This window comes from Budorcas taxicolor, chromosome 2 (assembly GCF_023091745.1).
Source record: "Budorcas taxicolor isolate Tak-1 chromosome 2, Takin1.1, whole genome shotgun sequence".
NCBI classification, from domain to species: domain Eukaryota; kingdom Metazoa; phylum Chordata; class Mammalia; order Artiodactyla; family Bovidae; genus Budorcas; species Budorcas taxicolor.
The window spans coordinates 6,535,871-6,551,691 of NC_068911.1; the positions used below are offsets into that span (position 1 = coordinate 6,535,871).

Consider the following 15,821-nt stretch of genomic DNA (forward strand, 5'->3'; position numbering starts at 1 on the left):
TGACCTGGACCAATGGTGTAAAGTATCATCCTGCTTCCCCCACTAACTCTTACCTCTGTGTTGAGAAAACGTGGGGTAGGAAAACACCAAGATGGACTTTTCCCTGGGAAATAGACACAGATGCATCTAGGCCCCGGCATTGCAGTGTTCCCTCTGTATACCTCCTGTGTACAGGGGTCTCCTGTATACCTCCCCTGATCCCACTCACCTCCCCTGGCCTGTGATTATTAAAAGAGGGCTTGAGAAGATTCACAGCTGAGAAAGAACTTTTTTCTGTTCTTTATCCTAGAGTTGATCACCTTTTATTGCAGGGTCCAGTTATCCTGACGTACTCATCTAAAGCTAGCTAACCAGGTTCATCCTACCACCCTCACGGAAGAATCGTCGTGTAAATTGGTGTAACAGAATTAACCTGTAGTCAGACAGTGACAGCAATACCTGCCAGAGAAGCCATGTGTTTGTGGTCCCGCTCTGTGCAACTGCTCAGAAATAGCGATGAGGGGACCATGGTGCCTGAACTGGGAAACCAGATGCAGGTCTGCAGATTGCAAAGCAAAATGCAGAATCAGAGAAAAGGAAAGTAAGTGGTATAAATAGATGTTTTTGTAGAAGTTAGAGTAGATTTTTATTTCAGCTACTGCTAGAGAATATAATAGCATTGTTTAAAAAATTTCTCTAACATTTGGGTTTCATTCCTGGGATGGACACTACTGTACATTGAAAAGTAGTCACTTATTTTGCTATTCAAATTAATTTTTTATTATATCTAAAACTGAAATGATCTGTTTTACTTTTCAGAGCTTTGTAAAAACAAACTTGAAATTATAGGGAGGTAAGCCATCTCCGGTTCTGCAGGTCAAACAGAAGTTTGGGAAATATTTTAGACATCACATAATAAGAATGTCTTAACATGAGAACTTAATTTCATATTGTCTGGTTCTGTTTAATAGTGAATACCACAAACCTCGTGTTTTTCTCTTAGCCTGAAACCGTGGAAGGTAAAGAGTGAACATTAGATTGACTTCTAAACAATGGTCTGTTATTTAACAGGTTTTTCTTCTAATTGTTGAGTTTTTCACCTCCATTTACTAAAGAATCATGACTCACTTCAAATTGCACAGCAGTCAGCAAAGTTAATTGGTCCTAAATTAAATTTTCTCCCTTCAGCAAGCACTCATTAAACAGTCAGGCTGAGTGTGTTAAGATGCAAAGAGTAAGTTTGTGAGGTATTGAAAGGTGATGCTGAAACTGGGATTTCATTCCAGCATCAGATGTGGGTTTCAAGTTCCTTTGGTCCAGGGAGGGAACTGGGCAGCCGCAGGTGCCCCCAAGTTGCTTTTGGTTAGTCTCCCAACAAGGTCAGATGCCCCAGGAAGGAGAGTGGGGAGGAGGGTGGTAGAACACAGACTAGCTGCTTAAGAGTGACAGGGGAGCCTGACGGAGGGAGAGGAGAGACTGGCCATGAGTTGTGGACCAGCACTCGCCCGCCTTTCCACCTGGCCCCTGCCCCACCCTAGCAAGGACAGAGCATATTAGAGACGCTTCTGGTGGTTGTAGGGGTTCTTATGTGAAAACATATGTGAGGGGGGTGGGTGGGAGGAAACAGGTTGTGATGATACAGGAAAATCTGTGAGTTTAGGGGCAAGGGGTGGGATATGCAGGCAAAATCAGCAATTATTTTAAAATGAACATATGTATTTTTATTAGCTTTTAGTTAAATAGAGATTACACCCAGGTCGACACGATAAGCCTAAATCTATATAGAGAACTAACTCAGGCACTGTCTTGTTTATCTGTAGGCTGGATAAAATAAACCTTTCCTGCTTTGTCAGTTCCTGGTTTCTTCGTTTAGAATAAATTAGACCAAAAGAAGAAACTCACTTGTCTTTGTACACCCCCCCGAGTTAAGTTATTGCAGTTCAAGCCTGGCCTTTTCATTTCACTGGTCTTTGAAGAGTCCAGGTATTTGATAGATGTTCAGTAAATGATTTTTTTAAGTGAACTTGTTTATTTTAAATCCTCGTTAACATTTCTGGAAAGACTTCTTCCGGTAAGTAATGGGATCTTAGAGGGAAAATGGTTTTTCTGTTGTTGCTGTTAAAGCTAAGAAACTCCTCCACTGAAAAGGCTTTTGAAACTTGCTCGAGAGCTAAAAGTTTCAATCATGAAAAATGGCAGCAAACTGAAACTGATATGCACTTACAGTCAATGGTCCATTTCAGGAGGCCGGTACTGTCTGACAGAGAAATGTTAGAGTGGGGAGGTCGGGGTAGGAGATGGTGGGGATTTGTAATAAATATTCTCTTTATGTTTTCTTCCAAATCTTGGTAAAACAATAAATTATCATCTCTAGGTGGCAATAGTTGTGATGTTTGTGTTTTGTTGTCCTTGGTTGCATAAAATGTACATTTTGCATAAAGAAATAGAAGTATAATTTCAAAGTAAAAAACATACTGTGACCCACAAACAACCCTCATCCAAATGACATGTCCTAAGTAATTTCTCAGGAGCTTAGGTAGCTTCTAAGAGGGCAACAGAATCGAAAGCCATGGAATAAAGATGCTTTTTAACGATCTCCTAAAACATAATTTTCTCATAAAATGAAACCATTAAAATAATCTTTGACCACTTTATGAATCTTAGAAAACAGAACATCCTAATGGTAAGAACAGCATGTAAAACTGATAGTTTAGATCTTTATGACTTCTAATAACCTTGTTTATTAGAAACTTTTTTTTTTGGCTTTGTCTCATTTAAATAATTTTTTTCACTCTGTTTAGAAACCAGAGCGAAGTGCAGAGTGTTCTGTTTTCCCCTGAGCTTCAGTTTCCATATCCTAAAGGGGTCCTAAAGGAACAGTATTTGCCCTGGAATAATGGACATTGCTGATACAGGTTTAAGAGCCCTTTCCAAACTGTTGTGTCCATCAGTAGTCGCCACCACCGCCTCCCAGGTGTCTTCAGCACAGCCTCCACTCCAGATGCCTGAACACGGGAGGTGCTGGTCTCAGTCTTCCTCTACCTGAGTTATCGGTCACTGCACCCTGCATTTGGTTCTGGACCCGCATTTTAAAAGACATCAACCATAGGAGGGAAAAACAAAACCACCTCTGGTGTGCAATGAAGGGTTTTGTTTGGTAAGGGAAAAAGGCATAAGAACTTGGTCTCTACCCTCCAGTATCTAAAGGCTTGTCATGTCAGAAGAGAGATTCTGTCTGTCCTGCACAACTCCAGGAAATAGATTTAAATCCCTTTCAGTAAACAGTGTCAGACCATGTCCTGGGTGTCAGGAATAATAGGTTCTGCAATGAGTAAGGCAGATACTTAAAACCAGCTCTGCCCAACCTCAGCCTCTAATTGTCCTGGCAGAGGCAAATTAGAAAAAGGCACCTCTTCCTCAAGACACTTGGCTGCCTTGTGCTGGTGAGTTGTGATAACCGCACAACTCCAGGGACTTCCCTGGGGGTCCAGTGGCTGAGACTCCACCCTCCCAATGCAGGGGGCAAGCCTTCCATCCCTGGTCAGGGAACTAGATCCCACACGCTGCAACTGAGAGACAGCACGGCGAGATAAATATTAAACTGTACAACTCCCTGATGAGATGAATGGTGGCCCCCCAGGGTTTTGTAGGGCCCAAGTTGCACAACCAGGAGGAGTGACCCCAGTGGAAGTCGCTGGGAGAAGGAACCTTGTTAAGTCAGCCAGAGCAGGTTGCTGCATCGAATCAGGTCAGCTGTGACACCTGGGGTCCTGGGCAGGAAGGGATTTTGCAAGTGGGAGGGTTGGGCCACATGCCCTTTGTGATCTCCATCTACTCAGAGAGAATGCAGTTTTTTTCTGGGTTCTTCCACGACAACGGGCAATGAGCTGGCAACCTGCTCTCTTGTAAAAGTCTTGGCAGGAAACTATCTTCTCTTGTTAAGAAGACAGGTGGCCTTCTCCAGAGAAGGTAGGATAACAAGAAAAGGATCTGCGATGGGCAGAGCCACATCCATGGCGGTGGGGCGTGGGAGGCCGACATTAAAACACAGGAGATGAGAAAAATATTGTAGTCCAGAGTTTTGAAAATTAAAATGTCTTTAGTATTGGTATAGCTAATTACAAAGCTAGCTCACTCTCCTGTGATCCAGGCGCTTTAAAGTTGTCAGAGGAAGTGGTTATTACGCCCCTTTTCCAGGTAATTAAATTGCATCTTCAAGTCTCCCAAGGCTGATTAGTACAGAGTTCCAGGTCTAAGCTATGGGGTTGTCTAACTACATCACCTTGATTCTCTTTTCATTTTCTTTACCTGAATGATATCTTTGCAACTTCCCAACAGGCTGTACAGGTGGACTCCTGGGGATGGGGGGCAGTTTTAGAGCTGTGATAGGCAAGGAGCTTGCCTTGTTTTAAGAGAAATCAAGGTTTGATCACCCTCTACTGGCAAAGCATAGTGATAGCAGCAAAAATAAGTGAGTGAAACTTAAGGGACAAAGATCCTGAAAGCAGCTCTTTTGGAGAGAACCACAACCACCCTGTCCAAAACAGAGGAGGGAGCCGGGACTAACGGTAACCAGCGTAGCATTTTGCTTTCCAGATTTCTGCTACAAAGGGAAGGGGACCCCCTCCTTTTATTTTTCAAACCAAATAATCTTCCAAAACAAAAGAAAACAGTAATGTAGAGAGTGAAGGGGGAGAATATGGCAGAGTATGGAGATTTGTTTAAATAAGAAACCGAGGGCACTCAGAGGGTCATGTTACACTTCACATTGCAATATTCAGAAACAACTTGCAGACAAGATTGTGAAACTGTTGGAGCTGATCTTTGGGACAATCATGTGGCAATTTCCAAATATTTTGAAGGGGCTGACAAGAAGAACTACTACATGGATTTTGTGAGAGGAAAAGCTCAGGCAAGACTAGGATCAACATGGGAATTTCCTGATGGTTCGGTGGTCAAGATTTGGTGGTTTCACTGCTGAGGGCCTGGGTTCCATCCGTGATTGGGGAACTAAGAGTCCACAAGACTTGTGGCACAGTTTAAAAGAAACAAAAAAGGCTAGGATCAATGAGTTGAAATTACAGGAAAGCAAATGTTTAATTGAACTTTTTGCAAGTAGAACTCTCCGTAAGTTTCTTCGTATGTGATTGTTGAATGAATTCATTGGGAAGAGTATGAGGTTCTTGGAAGCCAAAACAATTCTGAAATGCAGATGCCACATCCCAGCAAGCCACCAACCACACTGGTTAACTTTATTTGCTGTGTGGTCTTTTCTCTAGTTGCTGAGAGCAGGGGCTCCTCCCTAGTTGTGCACCGTTTTCATTGCAGTTGCTTCTCTTATTATGGAGCACAGCCTCAATAGTTGTGCAGCGGCTGAGTTGCTCCGCAGTATGCGGGATTGTCCTAATTAGGGACAGAACCTGTGTCTCCTACATTGGCAGGCGGATTCTTTACCACTAAGCCACCAAGGAAGTCCCAACATGTGTGCCTTTTGAGGGATCAATCCCTTATTTACAATTAGTCCCTAACTGCAATTGAGCAAGAGCGGGGGTGGGGGAGGGGGTTGACAAGGTAGGCAAGGACCTCGGCACCAAGTGCTGCAACATCAGGTGCGCCTAGAAGGTGACATCAGAGATCTCTGTCCAGGAAGCTTAGAACCCACAAAGGCCCAAGTGCACAGCTACTTTAGCTGGATGCCGCCGGGAGAGAGATAACTGAATCTCCAGCTTAGAGGGCTAAGTGTGGAACTCCATGTTCATAAACGGGGACCGAGTTCCCACGCGGTGACCAGCCTGAGGATCACAGGAGAACCGGCCTCAAGTCCAGGAGGAGGGTTCGAGGTCACCGCGCGGAGCCCACGCCTCTCCCTGGCCCGGCGGGAAGCGGCGGGGTGCGACCACTGCCAAGACTTCGTCTAGTCGGCCCTTTCTTAGTTTAAAAAAAAAAAAAAAGAGTGCGGGAAAAAAAAAGAAAAAGGTGCGGACTAGGTCCCCGGCTGTTCACGTTGTGGGGGCTTCTCTCCACTAGTCCCTGCGGGGCAGGAACCTCCGGCGCACCCGAGACACCGAGATGCAGAGAGGACCTCCCGAGTTCCTAGAGGGGCCGCTGCGGCCTCTCGCAGCTCTCCGCGGGCGGAGCTATGACGTACTTCCGGCTGCGCCGGCCGCGGTGCGTGTTGAGGTGTCCCAGCGGCCCGAGCGGCTCTGACTCACGGTGAGCCTCCTGGTCCACGGTTCGCGTGGCGGGCGGAAGAGGGAGTTTCCGCCGAAAGGGTGCGGGGAAAGACGAGTGGATTAGGCAGCTGTGGCCTCTGGGGACTCCCCAGACCGGTCCGGGGAGGGACGTGGGAGGAGGCCTCTGTCCCTACCTAGGCCCAGATGGCGGAGGCCTTTGCTCTCCTGAAAGCATTTCCGCCCCTGCCCCCACCCCCGGGTTTAACAATTGAAAGTTGGTCTCTTTCGCGTTATAAAGCAGTTTTTTTCTGCCTTCGGTGAGCCCAGTCGCTGGTCGGCTAGACCAGGGATGTTTTCCGGGCTCTAAGTAGGCGGTCCAAATTCAAGGCTAATTGATTTAAGAATTCGCCCGAGGGTTGGGAGCCTCGTGTGAGAAACTGAGCCTCGGAAGTCTTGTGTATTGTCTGAAATATGGGAGGGACTAGTCCGTTGGGCATTGTTCAGGTTTGAAAGTAGGTAACAGGAATCTGCTCAAGTTTAGAAACCCATTTTAGAGGGCCGTTTACTTACAGTTTGTCTAGAGAAAGGTGATCTTGTGAGTGAGGTATTTAGAAACTCCTGTTATTAAAGGAACAGTTGGAAGAGTTTTGAAGAAAAGAGTTAAGCAAGACAACCGTTTTCAGGTGTTGGAAGGCTACTACGGAGAAAGTAAATTTTGGACTAGGAGCGAACTAGGATCAGTGAAGAAAGAAGAGAAAAAGTGATGCAGAATTTGGTGCGGTCTAAAGAAGGAAGAAACGCAGAAAACTATCCAACAGTAGAAATCTGTGCCTCAAAATTAGCAGATTTGCCTGCGTAGGAGTTTTCAGTTACAAAAGGGTAACATTTTTAAAGTTCTAGGGGGGAAAAAAAAAAGCATTCTAGCAGCAATAGGTAAATCCCATTTAATTTTAGAATTTATAATAATAACTTGGTTCATTTATGCCTGATCTTCTAGAATGGGATTTGGGGCACTTTTGGGGGGCATATAAGCTTTGGGAAATTGGCTTAAAGGAGGAGGAAAAACTCGGAACAGAACAAACACCTCTGCTTGTAGACTATGAACTTTTGCTCTTTGGCCCTTTTGTGCTAAACAGTCTAGATAGCTTAAAGAAGATAGTTCATTGTGGTTGAAGACAGTGTGAGTAATGAAACCTCTGTTTTCTATTCACGTGCTTTTTTATTGTATTAACTATTTATTGAGAAAAATTGAGAAGCCAAGATCTGGAGGGTATCCCTAAATGAACCTTTAGACAAACTCAGCATGACCAGATGTTTGGTCAAGACCAGATACTGGCTTTGACAGGGTAGGGGTGGGAATAAACCATTATCAGATTAAAAAAAAATTATTTACCAGTCTGACAGGTGGAAGAAAGAGGAGAGACAAAGGACAAGGAAATCCAAGCGGCAACAGAGACTGAAATCCTTGAGGCCTTGTTTTTGGTCTTGTAATGATTTTGGCTTTTACTCCGTATGAGACACAAAGCCTTGAAAGGTGTGAACAGAGGAGTCATGTGATCTGACGTATAATATTTTATAGACAACCGAGACTTCCTTGGTGGTCCAGCAGTTAAGACTCCGTGCTTCCACTGCAGGGGGCTTGAGTTTGGTCCCTGGTGAGGGAACTAAGAGCCTGCATGCTGTGTGATGGGGCAGAAAAAAGAAAAAAAGGCACAGATGATGGACTGGGACAGCAGTGTTGGAGGAAGTGAGATGTAGTTGAATTCTGAATCCCTTGGGTGTAGAGATAACAAGATTTAGTCCTGAATTGTGTGTAGAATGTGAAGGAGGAGTCAGGAGTGACCAGGGTTTTTTTGCTCCGGAAAACAGAACAGTAGAATTGCCGTTCACTGAGATGAGTAGCTTTGGAGGAATGATGGGAAGTGCAGTTTTGGACATGTTAAGTTTGGGAAGCCGCTGGACATGCTGGTGGCAAGGTCAAGTGGGTAGTTGGTTGTAAGAGTTTGGCGCTCAGAAGAGAGGTCCAGGCTGGAGAGTGTGAATTCGCGAGTGTGAATAAATAGACGGTAACTAAAACCATGCCACCGGATGATATCAAGGAGAGTGAGTGCAATTAGGAAGAAGGCTCCAGGCGCCCAGCCTGCCACATGTTGGTGGCCTTACTGAGGCATGAATTTGAATTGCGGGCACTGCAAAACTGGTGTGCTAGAATAAATCACTGAGCTACTGGGCTCAGTTACTACTGACGGTACTCAGCAGTAACATGTAGGGAAACTTTCTTCCTAAAGTGTTTTGCAAAGGCAGTGGTTTGATGTAGTGGCATCTGTGTTTGGATTTGCTAAGTTCTGGGTAACAGATCCCATGTGAACGTGACGCAGGACACGCCCTGTTTAATGCCTCCTGTGCTGCGTTATAACCCCTCGTGTCTGAATTTCCCAGGCTGAATCCCAGAGGCTGAGCCGCCCAATGGAGAGTCCCCCTGTTCTTGGGGTGCCCTCCTCTGGCCAGAGTAGGGAATCCTGTAATAGTTACAGAGTTGTTCCTGTGTTGGAGACGGCAGTGGTTCCCTGCTCAGTCTTCAAGCAGCCCTCACCCTGGGGCTTCAGCGGCATGCCCAGAGCAGAGGGCGGCGTAAAGGAGTGTCCAGTGCTAACTCTGCTCCTGTGCGGGAGCAGTGGTGCCTCGTAGGACGCTTCAGAGTTGGGGTTCCATAGAGGGGAGTTCAGCTATCGTCCCTAGAATTCTGCGTGAATTAGCAGCTGATAATTACCAACGTTATCATAAAAGTGAGGTTGCACATTGAGGTTTCATTCTTAGAACCCCATTTCCTGTATTTTTAATTACCCAAATTGATCACAAAAATAAAGGGGAAGAGTCATATGCAATACATGTTTTAAATACATATTTACCAAATATGTGAAACTAAATACGTGATATAAAAGCTGTAACAGACGAGTACCTTTATTGGAAGGTTCTGCATGGGCTGGAATTAGTGCTTTTTTGTTTACCTGTTTTGTTTTGTTTTTTGTTTTGAAGGCCATAGAATTTGGGCATTAGAAGTAAAATCTGTCTTGGTTTGTTAAAAACTGCTTATGATCCTTTAAAGATTTTATGATTTTTCTAGTTACAAAAGTAATATCCACTAAAGAAAATTTAGAAAATGAAAAAGACTTTTAAAAATTGAAATCATACATCATTCTCTAATGCAGAAATATCACTGTTAGTGTTTTTCCCTTTTTCCTTCATGGTGATTATGTGTATATTTTGTGTGTGTGCAAGATATTTCAGGTGCAGTCAGACCAGATCCATGGAGGCTGACATGCATGTTAGAAATGAGCATACTTTGCTGTATGGCTCAGGAAACTCAAACAGGGGCTCTGTATCAACCTAGAGGGGTGGGGTGGGGAGGGAGGTTCCAAAGGGAGGGGATATATGTATACCTATGGCTGATTCATGTTGAGGTTAAAAAAAAAAAGAAATGCGCATACTCAGTTTATTAAATGCCTTAGATCTAGGTTATCGGCAACTCCTGTTCCCTCATCTTCAGCTTTTGTAAGCCGTTCGTACATTCTTTCTATGGTCTCTGCTGTTGTCAGTGTAATGTCATGTAATGAACACCCACGTAGATTTTTATGTCTTTGGCTCCTTATTGAGACTGCTGGAATTTTCCTTACTCAGATCCAGTATAGGAACACCTATGTGACAGGAAAGATGCTGCTGAGAGTTTGAAAACATGCTCATCAGGAAGGCCAGTGATAAGCATGTAAGATTAACTAACTTACGGAGTTTTCTTTGAGAGAATATTTAATAATAGGGTGATTCTGTTGTCGGTTCCCTTTCTACTTTTCCATCTCCCCCTTTCTCTGTCCCCTACTGGTAATCACTAGCTTGTTCTCTGTATCTCTGAGTCTGTTTCTTTTTTGTTACATTCACTGGTTTTATTGTTTAGAGTTTACATGTAAGTGACAATGTACAGTATTTGTTTTTCTCTCTCTGACTTGTTGCACTAAGCATAATACCCGCCAAGTCCATCCATCCATGTTGTTGCAGATAGTTCCCTTCTTTATGGCTGAATAGTATTTGCGCACGTGTGGGTGTGTGTGCATGTGCATGCATGCACACCCCTTTCTAGCTGTTCATCTGTTGATGGTCACTTAGGATGCTTCCATATCTTGGCAGTTGTAAATAATGCTGGTATGAATATTGAGTGGTTTAGTCGCTAAGTCGTGTCCAACTCTTTGTGACTTCATGGACTGTAGCCCACCCACAGGCTCCTCTATCCGTGGTATTTCCCAGGCAAGAAGACTGGAGTGGGTTGCCACTTCTCCAGGGGGGTCTTCCCCACCCAGGGATTGAACCTGGGTCCCCTGCATTGCAGAGAGATTCTTCACCAACTGAGCCACCAGGGAAGGCCCGTGTATATTTTTGAATGAGTGTTTTCATTTTCTTCAGCCAGCTATGCAAAAGTAGAATTGAGCCACAGAGCACTCTTTCAGAGAATGAAGACAAAATCAGATCAAAACAGGATATCCTGAGCTGATGCTAGCAAGAGTTTTGATAGTCATTGTTATATGGTATTTTTATAGTGGCTATAAGTTCCACAATTTCTTAAAGACCAAAAGCATACTTTTTCTTTAGATAATTTTATGGTAATCATATTTTCATAGGTTTAACGTGTAGTCCTAAAGAACCAGAAACCCACAGGAACCAATATTCCTGCTCCACGGAATCCTGTCTGTAGTGACAGCTGTTTCTGGAGTACCTCCAAGATGAAAGTGCTGGGCATGGCCACAGTTCTGGGCCCTAGGCCTCCACAGGAGCAGGGGCCTGTGATTGTGAAGATTGAGGAGGAGGAAGAGAAAGGGAAGCGCCTTCCCATGGAGATATTCCGCCAGCGCTTCAGGCAGTTTGGGTACCACGACACTCCTGGCCCCCGGGAGGCCCTCAGCCAGCTCCGGGTGCTGTGCTGCGAGTGGCTGCGGCCCGAGATCCACACCAAGGAGCAGATCCTGGAGCTGCTGGTGCTCGAGCAGTTCCTGACCATCCTGCCCCAGGAGCTCCAGGCCTGGGTGCAGGAGCACTGCCCGGAGAGTGCCGAAGAGGCTGTCACTCTCCTGGAGGATCTGGAACGCGAGCTGGATGAGCCAGCGCCGCAGGTAGGCCGGGACGCCCTCCTCCTCCGCGAGATTGAGGGCCCAGTGGACCAGGCAGGCGCGGGTGTGTCCACACGCTGAGAGCAGCTCACAGGACCTTCCGCCGAGCTAGACCGTCTTTCCTCCTGGTTTTCTTCTGTTATCCTGTGTGGAATTGAGGGATTACCCTTGGGAGTTGAATGGAATAGAGGGTCTCTTTCCTAGAGGTTCTACATAGCTGTTCTGAGATTTTCTTTCATTCTGGTTCTTAAAGTGAGCTGTGCACAGACCCAGCCTTTCATAATTGTCTCTAGGCATCCCCACCTCCCCGTGAGCAGAAACGGTCGTGGGAGAAGATGTCACCCTCAGGAATGGCGGAGGAGTCCCTGAGCAGCCCGCAGCTAGAGTCTATGGAGACCAGTCACAGATACGAGTCCTGGGGGCCCCTCTACATCCAAGAGACTGGTGAAGAGGAGAAGTTCACCCCCGTGCTGAGGAAGGTTCGAGGTAGGACCATCTCTCAGGCCCCTGCTTGGTGCCCCAGGCCTTTGTGGTGGAAGAAGCAGTCATCCTCATTCCTGATTGTCAGGAGGTCCCCGGGCGGACGAGGCAGAATGAGTTCCTTTCTTCCTTCAGGTGTGTCTCAGTCAGTCTTGGCGTGGGAACAAATGACACACTCTTGAAGGGAGAGCTGAAGTTTGGTAAGGGGCCTGTTCACGGAGGTGAGGGCAGGTTGAATGAACTGAAAAGAGATGGTGCTGGTTCATTTGTTCATGACTTAGTGGCCCTGCTATCATCAGTTTTCAGTGTGGATTTCTCTTTTTCTCCTTTTTTGTGTGTGGATGGTTAGGTGGACTTTTAAGAAGTATGACTGCCTAGTGAAATGGTCTAAAAAAACTTAACAACGTCAGTCAGATTTCAACAGTTGCTTTATAACTGAGAGAATGACAGGAAACCTGTATTGATAGTTTAAATGATGAGAGTTAAACCCTCATAGGAGTTAAGTACTGTCATTCAAATTACCAAGGATCTGGGATTAGAATAATTATAAGTGGACCAAACATTCTCTTTTATTGCTATTAAATACATTCAACTTCTGTGAGAATCTGGATTTTGTGAGTTTGCCACCAGCCTCTTCGCCCTTAATTATCCTGTTTATTTTCTGTTACCAACTTTGACCCTTCCACAATCTTTTTTGTTTCTTCCTGCCTGAACATTACCCAGCTTCTTTGCTGCTGTCTCAGTATGCTTAGTTTTGCCTGAAGTTTTGCCTAATTTCCCTCTATACCTGAAGTTCTCCTGGCAGACAGTGCTGTGTATTCCTCATACCATGGTAGCTTCTGGTAGGGGCTTGTGTGAAAGTCTGGCATTGTAAACTAGATCTGATAATGACCTGTTTGTCTTAAACGTGATACTCTGACTTTATAGAGTTGTATTTGGTTACCCCTTACAATCCATCAGTGTCACCTGATGGTTCTGTTTCTCATTTAACAGTTTTTTTCTCATGACAGGAAGCAACTGACATGTCCTTATCCTGCTTACTGTTTCAGATCGTAAGTCGAAGACCCAGAATGAGGAATCAGCAGATAAGGAGGGAAGTTCTGAAGAATCTCATGCAGAAGGATTCAGAAGGGATACACTTCCCATGATTATCGCTGATAAATGTGAGGCCAGGTTAGAAAGGCAGTGGGTAAATCCAGAAAAGGAGAGAGGAACAAAAACCCCTCTCCAAGACAAAGGTTCTGCTAAAGGTAGAGAAGTAGTGACTAAACCTGCCCCAGGAGAGAGACGTTACATATGTGCTGAGTGTGGGAAGGCCTTTAGTAATAGCTCCAACCTCACTAAACACCGGAGAACACACACTGGGGAGAAACCATATGTGTGCACCAAATGTGGGAAGGCTTTCAGCCACAGCTCCAACCTGACCCTTCACTACCGAACACACCTGGTGGACCGGCCCTATGACTGTAAGTGCGGGAAAGCCTTCGGTCAGAGCTCAGACCTCCTTAAGCACCAGCGAATGCACACTGAAGAGGCCCCTTACCAGTGTAAAGATTGCGGCAAAGCCTTCAGTGGCAAAGGCAGCCTCATTCGCCACTACCGAATACACACCGGGGAGAAGCCGTATCAGTGTAACGAGTGTGGGAAGAGCTTTAGTCAGCACGCGGGTCTTAGTTCTCACCAGAGACTCCATACTGGAGAGAAGCCGTATAAATGTAAGGAGTGTGGGAAAGCCTTTAACCACAGCTCCAATTTTAATAAGCACCATAGAACCCATACTGGGGAAAAGCCGTATTGGTGTAGTGATTGTGGGAAAACCTTTTGTAGTAAGTCCAATCTTTCCAAACATCAGAAAGTCCACACTGCAGAGGGAGAAGGATCTTAACTGTCAGATACCATCTTTTGGTGGTTTTTGTTTTTCTTTCTTTAGAACGTGAATGCTAGAGACAGCCCAGTAATTGCAAAGTTAACTATGGAGTAGATTTTGTTTGTTTGACTAAATGTCAAGGGGATGGAGTGAGCGCTCAGGCAGGGACGGGGTGGGTTACTCACCTGCCCACCAACTCACTGGGGCAGGGCCCCCTCACCACACTTCATGTCCCATACACCATGCCGGCATTGCCTTTTGTATAGTTACACTGCTGTGTATCCAGTATAATTAAAGAAGAAGCATTAAAACTGTTTAGCTGTTTTAACATATACTCAAGATTATGACTTGTAAAGAAATGAGCCATGTTGAACGCAGTTTAATCGGATTCAGAATAAACTTAAAAGTTCTTGTAATGCCTCAGGACTGTTACTGTAAAAAAATTGTTAACCCTATTCTAGAAAGAGGAAGCTTCCTATTGGTTTTGCTTTTGGAAAATTTGGATTTGAGCTAACTAGAGCTTTGAGGACTTGGAATGTGTGTTAGGAAGTTGCGGCCAGGTATGTAGAACAGCTGCAGCTTGGTCTTCGTTGTGCTTTTCCTACATACTGAACACTTTTTTTCTTTTTTTTTGTCTTCGGGAACATTCTGTCAGCCTCACATGCTTTTTGTTCTTGTGTACTCTGTCTCTGCCAAAGTCTGAAAATCTTGACTCCTTGAGATACATCCTTCTAAGTTCCAGAAGCCAGTAATACAGAGTATGATTTTACCTTAAATCAGTCGACCTTGTCTTTTCCCTCTGACCGCAGACTCTGGTTTCAGGTGTGGCTTTTTGCCAGTTGGTCCTCCTGTTACTTGGAAACCCGACTTCACTCTTTGCTCCTGTTGGTTGCTTATCTTTGTGAGTTTTTTTTCCCAATCTCTTGTTGGTAGTCACTGAAATATCTCTCTGCTGCTGCAGCTCTAGTGGTCATGCAAACCTGACATGCCAGGATTGAGGACAGCAAGAAAGTGTCATGTCTAGTACCAGTTCTGATCGCAGGAAACTGCCTCATGTGCCATCCTGGAGTCAGATTAAACTACAGGTAATGAGTCCCTGCACCAGCCAGATACGTTAGGGTGGGAGGTGAAGGAGTCATCATTGAGAAAGATTGAGCAGTGCTTGGATATGAACAGATCCTCACGGAGGCCCACAGAATTAAGTGATTAGGTGGCAGCTGGGTGTCTTTCCAGTCCCCGCTGGAGCTGCTGGTCCAGATCAGGAACAGTAGGAACCTGCTAAGCCCAGAGACCTGCGTCTCGTCCTCTGGTGAGAAGGGCCTGGACCCCAGGTCTGTCCTGTCCCTTACCGTCCTGACTCTGCAGTGGTACTTTCTGATGGACGTTGAAGTGAGACAAAGGTCCAAACACTTCTTCAGCTCCCATGAGTCCATCAGCTGAAATCTTCTGATCTCTTTGTCCCAGACTTTCAGCCTTATTCTTCGCAGACCCGTTGTTTAGCCAAGCCACAGCCCAGGAGACCCTTTCTCCTTCCACGAAAAGCTGATGCTCAGTACACGGCTCACAGCTCTGCCCACATTTTCCCTCTCTGGCCTTTAGGGCCACTCCTGAGCAGGGCTTTGTGAATCATCACATTTTTGGTTCACACATCAAAGTACTGAGCTGAACCCTTTGTGAGACAGAAACCCTGCTTGTTTCTTCCACCACATCAAAGGGAAATGAAGCCATAGGTGTGAGCAGAGAGACATCAGTTCAACAAAGGTAAAGGACGGGGGTGTGTGGGTCTCCTGCTTACATGCCTTATGACTTACGGGCCTGCTCAGATTGTCTAGTGACTACGCTCATATTTGTCATAAGTCACAGTATTGCAGTCTGTGTATTGGGGAAGGTAGGGACAGATTTTAAGGAGAACGGGCTTTAATCTTGAGAGGCACCTGAATCAGGTGGGATCTTTGCATGGTCTTCAGGCAAAACGAGGCTCTTCTCCTGCATCAAGGGGGAAGAGAGGTGCTTTTGTTAGGCCAGAGGGCTCGGGAATTTAGGATTCCAGGTGATAAAGCATTGCTACTGAAATGTCTCAGATACCAGGACCCCAATCAGGGCCTGGAATCTTGGCCTCAGTAACTAGGTGAGGCTTTTCATTTAGCCACCTTTGCAGCTCTGTCACCC

General features: G+C 45.4%; 1 protein-coding gene across 1 annotated transcript in view; it reads left to right on the top strand.

Moving 5' to 3' along the window:
• The window catches only part of ZSCAN25 (zinc finger and SCAN domain containing 25), a 430,575-nt gene extending 416,503 nt beyond the window's left edge, over positions 1 to 14,072 (top strand). Inside the window, exon 9 of the mRNA XM_052635487.1 lies at positions 13,073 to 14,072. Coding sequence (XP_052491447.1) covers positions 13,073 to 13,670 — 598 coding nt within the window. The 3' untranslated portion in view covers positions 13,671 to 14,072. The remainder of the gene's footprint in view (positions 1 to 13,072) is intronic.
• Positions 14,073 to 15,821: the final 1,749 nt, after the last annotated feature.